At 42.1% G+C, this 19715-nt stretch overlaps 1 protein-coding gene across 2 annotated transcripts in view; it reads left to right on the forward strand.

Moving 5' to 3' along the window:
* FILIP1 (filamin A interacting protein 1) overlaps positions 1–19715 on the forward strand; it is a 193171-nt gene that overhangs the window by 169465 nt on the left and 3991 nt on the right. The window contains exons 5-6 of one of the 2 annotated variants that reach the window (XM_027092282.1): positions 1295–4100; positions 7662–7719. In XM_027092282.1, coding sequence (XP_026948083.1) covers positions 1295–4100; positions 7662–7719 — 2864 coding nt within the window. Of the gene's footprint in view, positions 1–1294; positions 4101–7661; positions 8483–19715 lie in introns of those variants that run through there. The other variant, XM_027092276.1, reaches the window with a different exon arrangement.

Raw genomic sequence — 19715 nt, forward strand, 5'->3', positions numbered from 1 at the left:
CTGCAGTCTGATGGCTGCTAGATGGCAGGTATTCTTTTCAGCCCTGAGTTTCCTCAGGGCTCACTGGCTCACGTTGGAGGGCTGCAGTTGTTGATGACTGTGACACCCTTTGTTTATTGACGTGGCAGGAAATATGCCATTTATAAACATTCCATTTACCAGGAGTGACATGATTATATTAGACTTTGGGTGAGAGTAAGTAGTAATAATAATAATGATAACATAAACATAATAATAATATAATTATACATTTATAATATAAAGTGTAGTTTTAGCTACACTTACTATGGGCCAGGCACTGTTATACGTGCTTTCCATATATTAACTGATATGCACCTCAGACAAACCTTATGAATTAGCTACTATTTTGATGCTCAATTTATAAGTGAGAAAAGTGAGATACACAGAGGTTATATAACTTCTCCAAGATCATACAGCTAGGAAGTGGCACAGCTGAGGTTGTGAGGGGACCAGTTTGGAGGCTGTTGCAGAATTATCAGCAGATGCTGAGTACTTGGACTGGAGTAGAGACAGTGGGGAGGCATTAAGGCTATGGGTTAAGGTGTACATGACCTGTAAAATTTATAGGACTTATTTTCAGAGCACTACATTTCTAATTGTTGGCACGTTTATTTATTTGTTTGTTTGTCTCAATCATGGTAAGAACAGTTAACATGAGATCTACCCTCTTTAAAAAATTTTAAGTATACAGTACAGTACTGTTAACTATCGTCTGGTATACTTTTCAACTTACTGTTGCTTCAGTTCTCAATATCTGCCAATACCCCTTCTCACCTGTTTTTCCTGTTTCTGTTAAAAGTATTACTGTTTGCAATTATTCAGACCCAAAGCACTGAAGTCATTTTTTTTTCTCTCTCTCTCTCCCTTCCTACCAGTTAGTAAGCAGTCACAAAGTCCACGTTATCTTTTGCAAAGTTGTCACAATTCATCCTATTCTTCCCATCGCTAACGCCCTGCGCACACAAATTAAGAAACAGAAACTAGTACCTGAAAAGCCCTCTTCGTGCCCCCTTCTAGTCGCTACCCTTCAGTACCGGTAGCCAGCATCCTGCCTTCTGATTAGCTTCATTAATGGCGATTTGTTAAACCTTCATCCTGCAGTAATTGTTAAGGGATTTATTGTAACAGCATTTTATTTTGTTTTTATGTAATACCTAAGAGAAACTTATTTGCAGACTAGTCTTTTAATATGTGTATGAAATATTTATGTATGATATAATATATAAAGTTTAATGCAATAAAATAGAATGTTTTAATATATTTTGTTTTCTAGGTTGAAAAAACTCCTTGAACAAGAAAAGGCTTACCAAGCCCGCAAAGAAAAGGAAAATGCTAAGCGGCTCAACAAACTGAGAGATGAGCTTGTGAAACTCAAGTCCTTCGCACTCATGCTGGTGGATGAAAGGCAGATGCATATCGAGCAACTTGGCCTGCAAAGCCAGAAAGTACAGGACCTGACTCAGAGACTGAGGGAAGAGGAAGAAAAGCTCAAAGCCATCACTTCTAAATCCAAAGAAGACAGGCAGAAATTGCTCAAGTTGGAAGTGGATTTTGAACACAAGGCTTCGAGGTTTTCCCAGGAGCATGAAGAGATGAGCGCTAAGTTGGCCAATCAGGAGTCTCACAACAGGCAGCTCAGACTTAGGCTGGTTGGCTTGACTCAACGAATCGAGGAGCTGGAAGAGACCAACAAAAATCTTCAAAAGGCAGAAGTAGAACTTCAGGAGCTAAGAGATAAAATTGCCAAAGGGGAATGTGGCAACTCCAGTCTCATGGCAGAGGTGGAAAAGCTTCGGAAGCGCGTACTTGAGATGGAGGGTAAAGATGAGGAGATCACGAAAACCGAATCCCAGTGCAGGGGGCTGAGGAAGAAGCTGCAGGAGGAGGAGCACCATAGCCGAGAGCTCAGACTTGAAGTCGAGAAGTTACAGGTGAGAATGTCTGAACTGGAGAAGTTGGAAGAAGCATTCAGCAAGAGTAAATCAGAGTGCACCCAGCTGCATTTAAATCTGGAGAAAGAAAAGAACTTAACCAAGGACCTGCTCAATGAGTTGGAGGTAGTCAAGAGTCGGGTTAAAGAACTGGAATGTTCTGAAAGTCGATTGGAAAAGGCTGAATTAAGCCTGAAAGACGATCTGACAAAGTTGAAGTCCTTTACCGTGATGCTGGTTGATGAAAGGAAAAACATGATGGAAAAAATAAAGCAAGAAGAGAGAAAAGTGGATGGACTCAATAAAAATTTTAAGGTGGAACAAGGCAAGGTTATGGATGTGACGGAAAAGCTCATCGAAGAAAGTAAGAAGCTTTTAAAACTGAAATCCGAAATGGAGGAAAAGGTATACAATTTGACAAAAGAGAGAGATGAGTTAATAGGCAAACTGAAAAGTGAAGAAGAAAAATCCTCTGAATTAAGCTGCAGTGTTGACTTATTAAAGAAGAGACTTGATGGGATAGAAGAGGTGGAGAGAGAAATAACAAGAGGAAGGTCTCGAAAAGGACCTGAGCTCACCTGCCCAGAAGGTAACAAAATTAAGGAGCTAACACTTGAAATCGAGAGACTGAAGAAACGTCTCCAGCAACTGGAGGTGGTGGAAGGGGATCTGATGAAGACGGAAGATGAGTATGGCCAGCTGGAGCAGAAGTTTAGAAGTGAGCAGGATAAGGCCAACTTTCTCTCTCAGCAGCTGGAGGAGATAAAACACCAAATCGCCAAGAATAAAGCAATAGAGAAAGGTGAGGCGGTGAGCCAGGAAGCTGAGCTGAGACACAGGTTTCGGCTGGAAGAAGCTAAAAGTCGAGACTTAAAAGCAGAAGTCCAAGCCCTTAAAGAGAAGATTCATGAATTGATGAACAAAGAAGATCAGCTTTCTCAGCTCCAAGTGGATTATTCTGTCCTTCAGCAAAGATTTATGGAAGAAGAAAATAAGAACAAGAACATGGGGCAGGAGGTCCTCAATCTGACCAAAGAGTTGGAGCTGTCCAAGCGGTACAGCCGCGCTCTCCGACCCAGCGTGAACGGGAGGAGGATGGTGGATGTCCCCGTGACGTCCACCGGCGTCCAGACGGATGCGGTCGGCAGCGAAGCGGCGGAGGAGGACACGCCAGCAGTGTTTATACGCAAATCCTTTCAAGAAGAAAACCATATCATGAGTAACCTTCGACAGGTGGGGCTGAAGAAACCTGTGGAACGTTCCTCTGTCCTAGACAGGTATCCGCCCGCGGCCAACGAGCTCACCATGAGGAAGTCTTGGATTCCATGGATGAGGAAAAGGGAGAATGGGCCCCCGGTGACTCAAGAGAAGGGGCCTCGAGCCGGTTCCAGCCCGGGGCACCCAGGAGAGCTGGTTCTTTCGCCCAAACAGGGCCAGCCCCTGCACATTCGAGTGACGCCGGACCATGAGAACAGCACTGCCACTTTGGAGATTACGAGCCCCACGGCGGAAGAATTTTTTTCCAGTACCACCGTCATTCCCACCCTAGGGAATCAGAAACCGAGGATAACCATTATCCCGTCACCAAATGTCATGTCTCAGAAACAGAAAAGCGGAGATGCTACTCTCAGCGCGGAGCGAGCCATGTCCCCAGTCACAATTACTACCTTCTCCAGAGAGAAGACACCAGAAAGCGGAAGAGGGCCGTTTGCGGATAGGCCCACGTCCCCCATTCAGATCATGACCGTGTCCACATCGGCGGCCCCGGCGGACATCACCGTCCCTTCCGAATCCCAGGAAATGCCCGTGGGAAGGACTATCCTCAAGGTCACCCCGGAGAAGCAGACTGTGCCAGCCCCAGTCCGGAAGTACAACTCCAATGCCAATATCATAACCACGGAAGACAATAAAATTCACATTCACTTAGGTTCTCAGTTTAAGCGCGCCCCTGGGACTGCGGCTGAGGGAGCAAGCCCGGTGATTACTGTACGACCTGTCAGCGTGGCCGCGGAGAAGGAGGTGTCCACCGGCACAGTCCTTCGCTCGCCCAGGAGCCACGTCTCGCCTCGCCCTGGCGCGAGCAAAGTGACCAGCACCATCACCATTACACCGGTCACGACCTCATCGGCCAGAGGAACCCAGTCAGTGGTGAGTAGAGGGGGCTGCAAAGTTCACGCCAAGGCGGGGGGCGCGGGGGTGTGCGGGGGGAGTGAGAACAACACAGTGCCCAAAATACAGCAAAAGCACGTGCCTCGGCTCCAGCCGAACCCACTACGAGCTGTTTCCTAGGGGACTGTCTACATCAAGAAATAGGAGTAAAGGGCTTCCCTGGTGGCGCAGTGGTTGAGAGTCCGCCTGCCGGTGCAGGGGACGCGGGTTCGTGCCCCGGTCCGGGAGGATCCCACATGCCGCGGAGCGGCTGGGCCCGTGAGCCATGGCCGCTGAGCCTACGCTCCGCAGCGGGAGAGGCCACAACAGTGAGAGGCCCGTGTACCACAAAAAAAAAAAAAAGAAATAGGAGTAAAAAGTGGCCTAGTACTTTATGAATTTGAGTCGGTTATGAGGGATAATTTTTCTTTCATATCAATTATGGATACTCCAAAAATCCTTGCAAAGATGGCCTCTTGCAGTGTCAGCATATGGGAATAATGAGGTTTAAAATTTGGTTTTTATGTTTACAGTATTTTGAAAAATGGAGACTGGGGAGAAATGGTCAATATGCAGGAAATAATTAAAACCGTTACTGGGTTGGGCTTCCCTGGTGGCGCAGTGGTTAAGAATCCACCTGCCAATGCAGGGGACACGGGTTCGAGCCCTGGTCCGGGAAGATCCCTCATGCCGCAGAGCAACGAAGCCCGTGCACCACAGCTACTGAGCCCTGAGCACCACAACTACTGAAGCCCGCGTGCCTAGAGCCCGTGCTTCGCAACAACAGAAGCCACCACAGTGAAAAGCCCTCGCACTGCAAGGAAGAGTAGCCCCCACTCGCCGCAACTAGAGAAAGCCCGCCTGCAGCAACTAAGACCCAATGCAGCCAAAAAATAAAAATAAATAAATAAATAAACTATTCCTGGGTTATATTTCTAGAACCTAAAATATTTAAAATACATTTACATATGGTCATTGTCATACTTTATTCGAAAAGTAAGATTAAAAGATTATTATATCCAAAACTTTTTTTAAAGTAAAAAAGAAGTGAGTTTATATTTCTAAACAGTACATTGTATTAATAGTATCGTGCAGGGAGCAGGTGCTCGATAAATATTTAGTTAATACCAGCTGGGAGGCTAAATGAAGGGTTATAAAAAAGCATGTCCAAAGTATAAAAGCCAGAACTTAAAAATAAATTCTATTTTTCAAAATACATCCAGTGATGTTCTTCATTTATTGAAGACAACTGGTAGATGAAATTATAGAAGAACATGCACTACTTAGATATTAGTTTAAACTAATAGACTAGAAATTATGATTCCCAATCTCTGAATAAATTCTGCAGCATATATTAGAAACTCTTAAGAAGGAGAGGAAGCTTATTATTTAAGTATAGAAACTGTGGCTCATTTTCCCATATCTTCACTATAATTTACTTTAATTCTCTGTGCACCAGCATAGACCCAAGACAGGCTCCAAAGTGTGAATTACTTACTAACTGCTTTGCCAGTAAAGCTTTTTGTTATTGGCTCCATGGGAGCTGAATAGCATTCAGCACTGCTCACCCTTCTCAAATGGTTCAATGCTGCTTTTATTTAAGCAACACAGCGTAGCTTGGATTTTTATAAAAGCTAGTGGAGGTGTAATTGTTGTAATTTAGAGCAGATCTTCTGCTGGAACATCTTATTCCCATCTTAAGGGTCAGGTCAAGCTAGGCTTCCCTTCTGCAGCAACACTTTGGATTACTGACTAAAGCCCCTACACAAATAGGATTTCAAAACAACTGTCTAAGATTTCTAAGGCCTAAATGATGATTCACGTACTTCAGGTATATCAGATCCCATAAGATCAAGGGCAACAAAAAGTTTGGGAATACCCCTCTTAGAAATCGAATAGTGTGGTTAGTTCATTTGTGCATTTATTCAACATTTATTGACCATTAGCAGCACTTTAGGCATGGGGTTAGGTGCCGACTGTAAAGAGGACGTGTTGAAGTTCTTCTTAGTGGGAGAGGCAGGATTGAAACCTCCTTAGTGGTTCTGTGAGAGGGGTATGTACAAAGGAACAAGCAGAGAAGGCTTCACCGGGGGAAGAGGTCTTCACAGATGCAGAGAGAGGGCAGCGTGTGCACAGGAGCGGCGATGGCGATGGTGATGGCGATGTGAGGAACTGGCTTGTTGGGGAAGGTGAGCCGTCCCTTTGCGCTGCGGCGGCTGGGGCTGGAGACAAAAGGCAGGAGCAGGAAAGGAGAGGCACACTGGGGTCAGATACTGAAGGTGTGTGGGTCTTTTTATGAAACTGACATTTAATCTCAGAGAGTAGACAAAGGGACCCAGAAACAAGGTAATGATTTTTAAAACTACATTATTTATGTGTTAGGTATGTCTGTAAAACCATTTAAAGGATAAATTGGAGGAAATAGAGGCCGAGGATGGGGATACTGTTGCAATTCTGTAGGCTGGAGATGGCGTATGCTTGAACTGTGGTAGCGAAAATGAGGACAGACATATATTGAAGACGGAATTGAAGATTTCATGACAAACTGAGTACAGAGGGCAGCTCTGAGGTTTCTGGCTTGGCTGTAGTGGTGGATAAAATGAGAAACTCAGGGGGAACTACTGTTTGGGGAAGAAGTTAAGTAATGTTTGGGGCCTGTTATAATTGAGATGCCTGAGGGATACTGAAAATGTCTAGCACGCGGCTGGAAATCTGGATCTGCATTTAAGGAGAGCACTGAAGACTCGAGGTCCTGGGACTCAGCAACATGTGGGTGACAACTGAGGCGATTCTCAGGGTGAATGTGAAAAATGAAAAGAGGGCCAAGGATGGAGCATGGTGACACCCACATTTAGAAGGCAGGCAAGCGGGAACCGGGAGCCAGCGCCACAGTGAAAAGGAGTCGTCAGAGACAGGAGGGGGAGGGGTGAGACCCAAGTAAGAAATCACAGCAGGAGAGTTTTAGGAGCACTTCAAGAAGGGCGCTGTGGGGGAATTCTGTGGCAGTCCAGTGGTTAGGACTCCGAGCTTTCACTGCAGGGGGCACGGGTTGATCCCTGGCCGAGGAACTAAGATCCTGCATGCCATGCGGCATGGCAAAAAAAAAAAAAAAAAAAAAAAAAAAAAAAAGGGGTGTGGTCAGCAGTGACAATACAAAAAAGAGAAGATCTGGCCTCCTTAGGAGGGGAAAGGAGAGCTGCGTCATGTGAAGCAAGTGAGGTGATTTGGGGGACAGTAGGAGTAAAGATGCCTGAGTATACGCAGGGTGTCCTGCAGCTTCTCTGTGAAGTAGGAGTGAAGGCTGTCTTCAGTAAGGGTAGAGGAGGTAGGTCAGGGGCTTGAGAAGAGAACGAAGGGTGCACGGATGTTCCGGGAGAGGGGAAGGGGGGCGACTGAAGTGGACTAGACACCAACTCCAACTTGCTAACGATAATCTGATCTGGAGAGGGGTCGTCTGTGGGTAGTTCTGTGGCAAGAGCCCTGCTTATGCGCAGACTGATGGCATTTCCGGGGGAAACTCACCAACATTGCCCTTGCGTTTCTGTATTTTCTCTCTTACAGTCGGGACAAGACGGGTCATCCCAGCGGCCTACACCCACCCGCATTCCTATGTCAAAAGGTATGAAAGCAGGAAAGGCAGTAGTGGCAGCCCCAGGAGCAGGAAATCTGACCAAATTCGAGCCTCGAGCTGAGACTCAGTCTATGAAAATAGAGCTGAAGAAATCTGCAGCCGGCAGCGCTACCTCTCCTGGAGGGGGGAAGGGCTGAGGGCAGTGGCGGAGGGGGTATGTCGTGCAGATGCTACTGCTGCCCTCTGTTCGTGCCAACTCTCTACATGTACTAATTTAAGTTTTCAATATCTTGTTCATAAAATAATCAACTAATAGCCACGTGTCTTTCCTATTTTGTGGATTTGTTTTGATGCTGGGGAACAGAACTAACCAGCAAAACTACCGTGTGCTGTGTGCTTTGCGGAGGGTGCTGGGCCCGAGGCAGGGCCCGACTTCTAGACCCAGTTTTGCTTCTAGAAAGTGGACCCATTAGTTAAATCAGTAAGATATGGGGGCTGGATCACAGCCTCGCCAAAGCCGGCTCCTAATTGTAAATCAAATATAATAGGCTTTGTTCCACCATAATTGATTTTTCAAAAACTCTTTTATGAAACAGGAAATAGGTTAACAATTGTCATTGGCCCTCTATCAGATTCCAAATTTGCTTCATGTGCTGGAAACAAACAAACAAATAAAACCCCCCAAACAAAACCCATCCCCTAGTTATCACAGGGCCTGGACCTCTAAGGTTTTGCAGAAACAAAAGCCTCTGAGACGATTTCAGGAAACAATTTGAATGTGAAATAAAATGGAAACGAAATATGGAATACTAAAAACAGTTTTACTTATTTGTGTGAGTGTGTATTGTAAAGATTTTGGAATTTTAAAACCGTTAATGTCAGACTCATGCTCTATTCAAGTGTACAACTGATTTAAATTGTGGAGCAGTTTGAATAGAGCTGCCAAATGGCCCTTTATAGCTCAAGAGAGGTTGTAATGGATAGAAAATAGCGACAGGAAATTTTGATACATTGTTGCCAAGAAATAAAATGACATCATGCACAGCTTAATTGAATTGAAACATTTTCACAGTCAAGTGTGGACTTGACTTTGCAAGTATAGAACCAGTTCATGATTGTGTGTGTGTGTGTGTGTGTGTGTGTGTGTGTGTGTGGTGTGGTGAAGTGTATTATTATTACCTGTGTTTGTATCATTGTTAATTTTAAGCATGTTTTCATAAGCATGAAGAGTGTGTGAATGCAGAACGCCAGTGTCTGTGAGAAGATTAACCATGTTGACGTGGACATGGTGCTTGGTAGTCAGATAACCACAAATGAGCTCAAGGCTGATAACCCCCAGCTTAGCATCTGAGGTCTCAGGTAGGCAGCACCTTTGTCGAAATCTTTGAGGCAATTGGGTGAACTTCACAATAACACAATGAGTATTAAGTTACAGGTTGCTATTTTCTACTTCTAAATTGTGAAGGTTCCAGAATCATTGAATAGTCCTGATATTTGGTAAAAGGTAGATTTTTTTTTAAAGACACATGTTTGGTTTTTAGCCCGGGAGTCACCGTGCTTCAAGGTATAGAGACTGTCCTCTGAGTTCTTTCCACACCGTTCTTCCTGTCCCTTGTAGAACTTGGGCTCAAATTGTGGATGAAGGAGATAGACCCCTCACAATATTCACATGTACTTAATCAGATCACTGTTGCCTACAGCTCAGTTCTCAGCAAATATATTTTAAAATATTGAGCAACTACGGGAGACATGCCCTAATAATGGAATTTCAAGGCGGAAGGAGAGGGAGACTGAGAAAAAAAGGCTTTATGAAATACGATTTTGAACAAGTTTAAACAACAGATCTTGCCATTTCGAATACTGACTCGTGTCTTTTTGAAAGGGAATTTTCCCCCTTTTGTAAAGTGGACATTATCCCTTTCAGAAACAAGGACGCTCCACTGTTTTTCAAATGTCTCCCTGGCATTTAAGCTATTCGGTGTTACTGTACATGCTGTATTTGAGCAAACGAAGGCGTCAGGAGAACGAAACACTGTGTTCTGTTTTATTCTACCTGCCATTCTTCAGTGACCCTTATCCTAATTGAGTGTCACTGCGGCTGTTTTCTTTTTTACCTGCTCACACCATGCTTATGTCGGTTCTGCCCGGAAGCTCATTCCATCTGCAGGGAGAGGCTGTAAGAGCTTAACCGTGAGTGGACAGGATGTTTATACATCTGGATCTTGGAATACAGCCACCTGCAGAGGACAACCGCTAAGAAAACTTGGCGGCACGACACATATTCGCTTTTCAGAAATGATAAAGTGCGACTGCCGTGGCAGTTTTCCTTTGTAATTTTAGAACCAACGCCACATTTATTGGCTAGCTTGGTTTTAAACTGCATATTAGAAATGAAAGCCACCAAGGACTGGAGGTGGAGGATTCAATGCACTCCTACTCTGGCTTCTATGTGTGAGTATAACATGTTTTTAAGATGCAGTTTCATGTGCTTTTATAAGAGTGAATGGGATGAAAAAGTTAGAGTCTTTTCCCTGTCCTGAAACAGTACTGTGTAGTGAAATAGCAGGGGTCTCACTAGGGCAGCTATGAACAGCTGCTGTCAGGTCCCGTGCTAGGGAGGGAGGGGTGCTATTTCCACAGATTTCAGTGGGACGGCTCCCTCTGGGGACAGGCAGGGCCCCATCCACACAGCTACAGAGGCAGCCCTGGTCTTACCCTCCTGAGAATAATTTTTGTGTGTTGGCTGTTTCTACATTCTACGAGGGTGGCCATGTAGCATGCCTGGTACCAGAAACATTCCAAGATGGAATACGGCCCAAAAGGTATTGATCATTTCTTGAAAATGACTTTCCTGTCTAGGTCACCTGCTTAAACAGAGTCATTCAGTTTCTACTGGCATCTTTATTATATTTTCATTGAGGACAGGTTAACGGGGAACAGTTGGGCTGTCTGGAGATTTTAGTGTACTCCTTAAGGGTAGGGTGTTATCGGATCTCTTAGTTGAATGTCTTTAAGAAACAAGTGAAGCCATAGCTTTGATGTGCAGTGTGGGAAGAGTATAATTTCAGGGAAACAAAAACCTGTCCAAGAATGAGAGATGCACAAAGATTTGAATTTCTCATGCCTTTCATAGATTTGGAATACTGGAGAGAGAGCAAAACTTTCCTGATTGGGAAAACCCCAGGGATATTAGATGAGAAGGGCACATTTATGTGGGCAGCAGGAGGGCAGAGAGAGAGAGGAAGAGGTAACAGGATAAGCACAGAGAGGGCTTCCCAGTAAACAGGGATGCATTATTCCCAAACCTCCCTAACCCAGCCGATGGTCAGTGTTTCCCCCATACTTCCTCCTCCAGTCTCATCCTTGGTTATCTCCTCACCCTCTGCTCTTTCAGCTTCTCCTTTTCACCTGTTACCTCCACACAGGATGTAAGTATGCTCTGGCCTGTTTCGTTTCAGCACAGTTTTTCCTTCAGCCATGCAGCCCTGTATAGCTACCGCCCTGAGCCCTTCCCTGCCTGACCAGTGGAGCCACTGACACAACGCTCGGCCTCTTCTGCCTCCACTCCCACTGTTCCCATTGATTCTTTAATTATTCTTTATTTTTGTGAAAGTAACTCATATACAGTTAAAATACAAGCCAGTGCTAAAAGACATGAAAACAGCTGTTCATCACCTCACACCCCCTTTCCAAACTCAGCTCTCCTCCTTAGAGAAAATTATTTCTCACTCGAAATTGATAAATTTTGGATATCTTTTTCTTCCCGTTATTGTTTTGATGTTTGAGAATTTAGTCCTCTTACATGTCTCCTCCCTTCCCTTTTCCCCATCCTCACAATATGACTGCACCACACAGTTTTTGATAAATGAGCAGCCGGCAGCCAGCATGTTTCATGTTCATATGTTTACAATGTAAATTTAAATATTGTTCCCTGCTGAGCCAACTAGTGTACTATGATTATGTTTCCTTCCTCTTACCATGTTCCCCCTTCAGAAGAATAATTGCTTTAATTTTTCGTCTGTGTGCTTTTCTATGTATCTATCTGTATTTTTTCCAGATGCTCCGATAGATCTACCAAACACCTATGAGTAATTTTTCCAAACACTTAAGCACATCGGTTTCATACTTTTCCCTGGAGGCCTTACTAGTTCAACCCTCTGCTTCCCTACTTAGTCTGGAACGCTTGTCCTTTACGTCTGCTGCTCAGCTGTGGTCCTATTGCCTACATTGAATCCTCCGTTTCCTGGATTTCTTATCTTCTACTTCTTTTGCTTACCTGTTTGTCTGTCTGTCTATCTATCTATCTATCTATCACCTATCTATCTATCTACCTATCGAAGCGCATCTTCCAGTATTTTCTACAGAGAAAAATCCTCCAGTAACCTTCCTGAGGCAGGCTACCTGCGTTCCGGGAACAGATCAGGGAGATGAAGTGGAGAATCTCACAGTTTAGGCACTCCCTTGCGTTCAGCCCATTCTTGTGCCTAGGTCCAGAACTTGTTAGGTCAGTTTTTTCAGAGAATAATCCCCGGATCTCTGTAAGGGTGAAAGTAGAGTGAGGCTGTGCGCCTCTCCCTCTGTGACTGAGACATCTAATCTCCTTTGGATTCCTTGAACTTCTCTGACTGCCCTGCCTCAGTCTCCCTTGCTGGCTCCTTACTGTATGCATACTTTTTTTTTTTTATTGAAGTATAGTTGATTTAAATGTTGTGTTAATTACTGCTGTACAGCAAACTGATTCAGTTACACATATATATACATTCTTTTTATAATATTCTTTTCCATTACGGTTTATCACAAGATATTGAATAGAGTTCCCTGTGCTGTACAGTAGGACCTTGTTGTTTATCCATCCCATATATAATTATTTGCCTCTGCTCATCCCACACTCCCAATCCATCCCTCCCCCACTCCCTTTCCCCTTGGCAACCACCAGTCTGTTCTCTATGTACATGATTCTGTTTCATCGATAAGTTCATTTGCGTCATATTTTAGATTCCACATATAAGCGATATCACATGATATTTGTCTCTCTCTGTCTGACTTACTTCACTTAGTATGAGCATCTCTAGGTCCATCCATGTTGCTTGTGCATGCATCTTAAGGGTTGCTGTTCTCCTTATCTTTTCAAAAGCCATTTGCCTACACTACATGCTCATTCTGGTTACTTTATTCACTCTCGTGGCTTCAGTTATCTCCCATATGCTGATGACGACCAAACCTCTATCTCCAACCATGCACTCAACGTGGCACTGTACATCTCCAACTTAGTTCCTCTCAAAGCCATTCTCAACAACCCCTCCATCCCTCTTGCAAGTTTTTTCCTTCTCCTATAATTCTCCACCTCAGGAGGAATGTCCTGAGCTACCCAGTCACTCAAGAAAGCCAGAAGCCACTTCAGGCCCCTCCTTCCCCCTCGCCCACCAAGAAGACTCATTCAGCAAGTCTCTCGTACCCCTGTCAAACCCCTGACACCTGAGGCAGCTGCACCCACATCTCCATTTTCCCCATCACTGCCTGAGTGGAGGTTCTAACTACTTCTCAACTGGATGACTCTAATACTCTCCCAACCGATCCCATAATCTCCAGCCTCAACGTTTCCTGATTCATTTTTCATTTTGTTTTTCAAAGTGCAAGTTGATCATCTCACTCCTCCATTTGAAGCCCTCCCAATCGTTATCCACAGCGTGCAAAGCCAGCTCCCTGGTGCGGCACTCAAGGCTCTGTGATCTGTCTCCCTGCCTCCCCACCCTCCCTTCCCCTCGCCTGGACTCCCACCCCCAGGCCCACAGAATGCCCCGCACAGTGGCCAGACCACCTTCCCTTGACTCTCTCAACTTGTTTCTTCTCTCAACTTGTCCTTCCTCTGACACGTCCTTCTGGTGGTTCTGTCCTCTGTTCAAAATCTCTTTTAAGAACTTTGCCTCCATGAACAAGACAAGCCATTATTTCAGAATCTAAGCCAGGGTTTAAAGCCTGTCATTTTTTACATTTTTACAGCAAATGCTGTAAAAAACTTGGTACTTATACTGTAGAGAAAGAAAACTAACAGTCAGAGGACGGCTGGGAGTTGGAGAAGAAAGAGGTGTTCCTGCTTCCTCCTTAGTTTGCAATGCAAACCTGTGAGAATGATAAGGAGGGTGCTGACACATCATGCGTGAGAGCACAGAGGGAAAGAGGGAGCAGAGTTAGGGGAAATCCGGGTGCTGCCATTCTAGACGGTGTAACTTACTGCTATGTCCCTCCAAAGGCTCCGTGGCAGGTAATAGATGCAAAACAGCCAGGAGTCCCGGACTGGGGAGTTCTTGCCTCTGAAGCTATCACACGTGTGGAGAGCTAAGGGGGTCTGGGAGCTTCCTGTGAAGCACAAACGTACTTGAATTATTTACGAATGGCTCATCCTCTCTGACTCCCCCAGAGGAGCATGAAAGCCTTTCAGGAAAGAAAAAGTTCCAGGTGATTTGTCACGGTCTTCAGTTTCATGAAGGACCCTCTAAAATAGATCAGAGAGGCTTCCGTTTTAAGGGATCAAACACCACCATCCATAAGCAGGATTTAGATTGAGGATAGATATTAAGGCGAACATGGAGAGAAGGTGGATTGCTCAACTACGGACTGGATTCCTGACATAGGACTGACCAGGAGATCAGAGGAAGGCTGTGTAACCTTTGGCAAACCACCTTACCTTGGCTTGTGGCTTAGCATTCAGCTATGATCCTTTATGCTTCTGGCATTCCTCCTTAGAGTGATAAGGTGAGACGCTTCACTCTTGTTCAGTGAGCGACTTAAAAGAGTCTGCCATAATGCTTTTCCTAAGAACTAATAATTAATTGCTTATCTGGTAAAAGTAGTTTTGGCCTCTCTACTTGTGCTAATATTATGTATGTGTGATGGACAGAATTGCAAAGCCAAGGGCTGTTTAGAAATGAACTAGACTTTAGAGGTCGATAATTATCCCTTTTATTAAAGATGAAAACAAAAACAAAACAAGAAACCCCCCAACGCTTAGAGTGTCTCATTATCTTATTAATGATGAAACCAGGGCTTCAGTTTCTCCCAGTACCTTATTCAGGATTTCATACGAGTAAACCACTTCAAGTGGGCAAAGTGTACATTCATACATAGACTAAAAATAATATTTTAAAATAATAATATGGCCAAAGGATTTGAGATATTGAGCTCTCTACATAGAAACCCTGTGTGTCAAAGTTCTCAAAACAGCAATTTGATGAACATTATCCTTATCTAAAAAACACAGTGCCCTTCTCAATTTTCACACATAATGTAATATTCCATGCTATCCTGTGACCCACCGTAGACTTAGATCAACCTAAGCTAATCTTAGCATCTAGCATCTAACACCTGTGTCTAAAAAGTAGAACCTGAGCATGTTTGGCTCAGGTACTCAGCTATTTTCCCACCATTTAGTTTTTATTTATAATTAATGTTCTCTATGAAATAACTAGTTCCAATTTGCTTGTATCTGGGGAACCGTAATCTGTGTGAGAGGTAACAATTAGCTTGCCTGAAAAAAAATCTACCAATCATAACTGCGATGATTGGTAACTCCTGCAACCTGGGGGGCGGGTGAGAGGAAGATTTGGCCTGATGGTGGAGTGGAAAATGTTCTGTAAGGAAGCAAATAAACTCTTAGGTGGTTGAGAAACCCCAAGAGAGTTTGTATCATCTGATTCCAAAGTTTCCTGAAGCAAATGACAGAACTGATTAGCGGAAGTATTTTTAATTAGCCGAGCTGAATCCAAAAGAAGAATACAAGTCCAAATCAACAGGGGAAGTTTATTGGATTTCCTATTTAAAACAGATGTTTTATCAGAACTCTGATTAACGTCTGAATGTGATAGGAACAGGACTGAATACTGAAGCAGTTTCTTAAAATGAACCTTAAAAGTAAACAATATCTAGGCACTCCTACTTCTGAAAGGTGTAGAGAATGCGGACATTTTTGCAGGAGGATAAACCCCCCAGCAGGCAGCAAGGTCAAAGCTGGGGTTTGGTAGCTGGTGGAGGAAGAAAGGCAGAGCCCTAAGCCAGTGCCTTGCTCTCCAGGCAGAGCTCCTGGGGGTAGGAGCCATGGAACAGGGAACTGGCCAAACTGATGCAGAATCCAACAGGAAATGTTTTCTGTAACGCTGGTGTACAGTTTCCTGTGAATAAAGCAGCCCTCCTTTGCTGATGCAAAGTCCTGCTATAAACTGAACTTCTGCTTTGCTTTGTCTTTGGTATATGAATTTGGAGGCTATCGAAGTGATGTGGTCTCATTTACTAAAGTTGATTTTTAAAATTCAGAGCTCAAGAGTCCCCTTGAGGCTTGGCAGGGCATAAACAGAGGCACTGCTCTGGAGGAAGGCACTGACTTTTCAGGGAATACATCTTTCTTACTCCACAGCCAAGGGGTTCTCCTGGGAGGAATCAGAATTCCAGTTTGTTACCAGGTTGCCCCACTGTAGCACTCAAGAGACATTCTCCCCCGGATTTCTCCCCAAATCCTGTCTTATGTATACAACTTTGGATCTCAAGTCATCTGGCTGGCCAGTAGTTTTGGGGATACCACCCAAGTAGGATAAATAAGTCATCTTTGTAAGGTCAGAAATCAAGTGTAATTTGGAATTGATAATCCGTTAAACTTCCTTTCCATGGAAGTTATCTAATAGCTAGTGTACTAAAAGAATGAATTCATTTCACAATAATATTATGAAAACAATGTATTTAATGTGTTACATGAAGCTTCTCAAGAAAAAAAACTTCAAGATAACACTTGAGAGAAACACATAGAGGAAAAAGTGCTTTGGTCAACTGTTAATATAAAAAATATATGTAAAAATCCAGTGTCCCCATGTACATATGCTGATTAAGATTTAGAGGGTTTTTTTCTTCTTCCAGTTAGAAAAATGGAAATTGTTATTAAATACCTACACAACAGAGGGCCCCAAATTTAAATGCTTCTCTATTTTGAGTTTGCTGATAGAGGTGGTAATTAACTGTGGCTTTGGTCTCAATCTTCCTCATATATTCTACAGATTACTAATGTCAGAAAAGTGGTATCTGTAAAGAGTAAAATTTAGATTACAGAATGACATCTGATTGTACTTAGGTCACCTTAGAGGTCCCTAATGACTTATTTGGGTCTTATTCTGAGATGAAATGAAGACAGAGTAGTAGATGGAAAAAAGATTTGCTCACTGACTTTGTAACTTCAATAAAATCTATAACATTACTTTATTGTACTAAATCATAAAAAAAAAAAAGGAAGGGACTTGGGAATTCTGTCTTTAAAAAAAACGCACAAATAATGGCATTAATCCCCGAAGCATTTTTATTTTATTATTATTTTTGTTGGCAACCATGAACTCCTTATGCATCAGATAGTTTTGCTGTGTAATGTCACCTCAAAATTTAATACCTGAAAACAAACTTTTTTATTTCTCGTAAGTTTGTGTATTGGCTGGGTGATTCTTACCTGAGTCAGTTTACAGATTTGGGGAAAACATAGATAATAAGCAAACACAGATTTAACAAATATGCTTAATAAGTTTCAAATGATAGAGCCACTATCATATAAATCTTATCTCACTGTCTTTAGAAACAAGATGAAATATGTCTCTATGTTATAAAATAAAATAACTTGGGCTTGTTTTACTTTAAGTAAATTTTATGTACATAAACATTAAACCCCATCTTTTATTACTGAAGTTGAATAAAATAAAATAAACTCTCTTATTTGGCATTGTCAAATATTTTTGAGATAGTCTTTTTAGTAATATAATCTGATTAATAGCATTAATATATATATCATGCATGGATTACCAGTTTGTTACCTTAAAAATAATAATAAGATGTAATGGTCCAACCAAGACATTGTTTCTATGTATGTACTCTTGCCATATGTATTTTCACCAAATACTAATTCTGTAAAGCTATTATTATTTTTTTTCTAAATTGGAGTATAGTTGACTTACAATGTTGTGTTACTTTCTACTGTACAGCAAAGAGAATCAGTTATACATATACGTATATCCACTCTTTTTTAGATTCTTTTCCCATATAGGTCATTACAGAATATTGAGTAGAGTTCCCTGTGCTCTACAATAGGTTCTTATTAGTTATCTATTTTATATATAGTTGTGTGTATATGTCAATCCCAATCTCCCAGTTTATCCCTCCCTCCCTCCTTCCCCCCGGTAACCACAAAATTGTTTTCTACATCTGTGACTTTATTTCTGTTTTGTAAATAAATTTGTTTGTACCAGTTTTTTAGATTCCACATATAGGTGATATCATATGATATTTGTCTTTCTCTGTCTGACTTACTTCACTCAGTATGACAGTCTCTAGGTCCATCCATGTTGCTGCAAATGGCACAACTTCATTTTCCTTTTTATGGCTGAGTAATAAATAGTCCATTGTATATATGTACCACATCTTCTTTATCCATTCATCTGTCAATGGACACTTAGGTTGCTTCCATGTCCTGGCAATTGTAAATAGTGCTGCAGTGAACATTGGGGTGCATGTATCTTGAAAAGCCGTTATTATTATGGAATCTATAAGATGCTAGGATTAGGAGAAGGCAACTCTAGGAATTTAGAGGTTTGCACACTCAAGGGGAGAGAAGAAGGTACTGTAGTAAAAAAATATTAGCCCTGCCAGGGATTTGAGAGATGATATCTGATACCCTCATTTTGTAATGAGGAAACAAAGGCACAGGCATTCTGAATTACGTATACAATAAGAACAATTCTAGACTTCAGTCTTTTAAATGTATGTTTCCTATGATCTCTTAAGGGAGGAAAATGGGGAAGATACTTTAATTCTATTAAGGAGGTTTGAGACCTACGTCTTTTCCCTCTTTGAAACCTACTATAGAAATTTTTAAAAAGAAAAAGTGTTGAGTGGGAAATAACATTTTAATGTGAGACCCTGATTTTTACCTGCATAATATTTTATTTAGTGTTTTTAGTTTTTACCTGAAGGTTTTGATACAATTTTAGGCCCTGAAAAAATTTGAGGCTAGAACAATTTTCCAAAGATAAAACGAGAAATTGATTTTTATGGGTTTCTGGTACAGTAAAAAATCATACCTATGTCTTAAAAGCTTTTAAAAACCTTCATAGCTAGTTATTATTAAGTATATAAAACATTTATGTATTTACTTTATCTGTTTTATCCCAAATTCAATTCGGAAAGGTCAATGGAAGGAATGGAAATATCTCCACCTAGTGGTCAGTGTGAAGTAAACCTCTAGGTCTATGACATAATGAGCTTTAATTAATGTTTACTTAGATATTAATTATCCATGTTAAAAAATGTAAATAGTAAGAATTTGAGACTAACATGAACATAATAGGTGGCAATTTCCTCACGCTATTCATAAACGTTGACATTAGTTGACCCGGAGGTAATACATGTTTCAGACAGAGAAACAATTTGAGGCTTAGTTATTTCTTTCCTCTGCTTTTTATCTCAGCAAAGGCAGAGCCCTGCTTCATTTTGCTCACCAGCGTAGTTCCATGCCCAGCACAGTGATGGGCATGTAGTAGGGCCTCAATGACATAATGAAGAAAAAGATGATAAATGTTCACAAAGGCATAAAGGTTAAAAGTGAAATCAATCAAATAAATATAAATATTACTCATTGTGGCTGGTACTGTTCTAATTGTTATTTCTGAATCTATTTTTATTTACTTTTATAAATATGAATTCAGATTTAAGAGCATATGCAGAATTATGCAAAAGGCAGCAGTCAGAGACAAAAATGAGTCATCTGTATTTAGTGATTTCTTGGGAATAATGAATATTTCCTTATTAAAACTCAAATCTACACCCATAAACAAATAAAAGTATGTGACTATCGTTCAGAACAGAAATTCGAGGCAATAGTCTGGTTTCCACTATGGGACTTGTATATAGTAACGATTGTCTTTGTGTTCAGTGCTTTGCTTGGGGAAAATCAATCGAATATTGTTAGAATATTAGACGTGGTTTCTAAAAATCTTCAAGAATTTAGGGGTAAAGCTCCTATGTCA

Source organism: Aethalodelphis obliquidens, unplaced genomic scaffold (assembly GCF_003676395.1).
Source record: "Aethalodelphis obliquidens isolate GAN/ISIS:26980383/991018 unplaced genomic scaffold, ASM367639v1 scaffold3, whole genome shotgun sequence".
Lineage (NCBI taxonomy): Eukaryota > Metazoa > Chordata > Mammalia > Artiodactyla > Delphinidae > Aethalodelphis > Aethalodelphis obliquidens.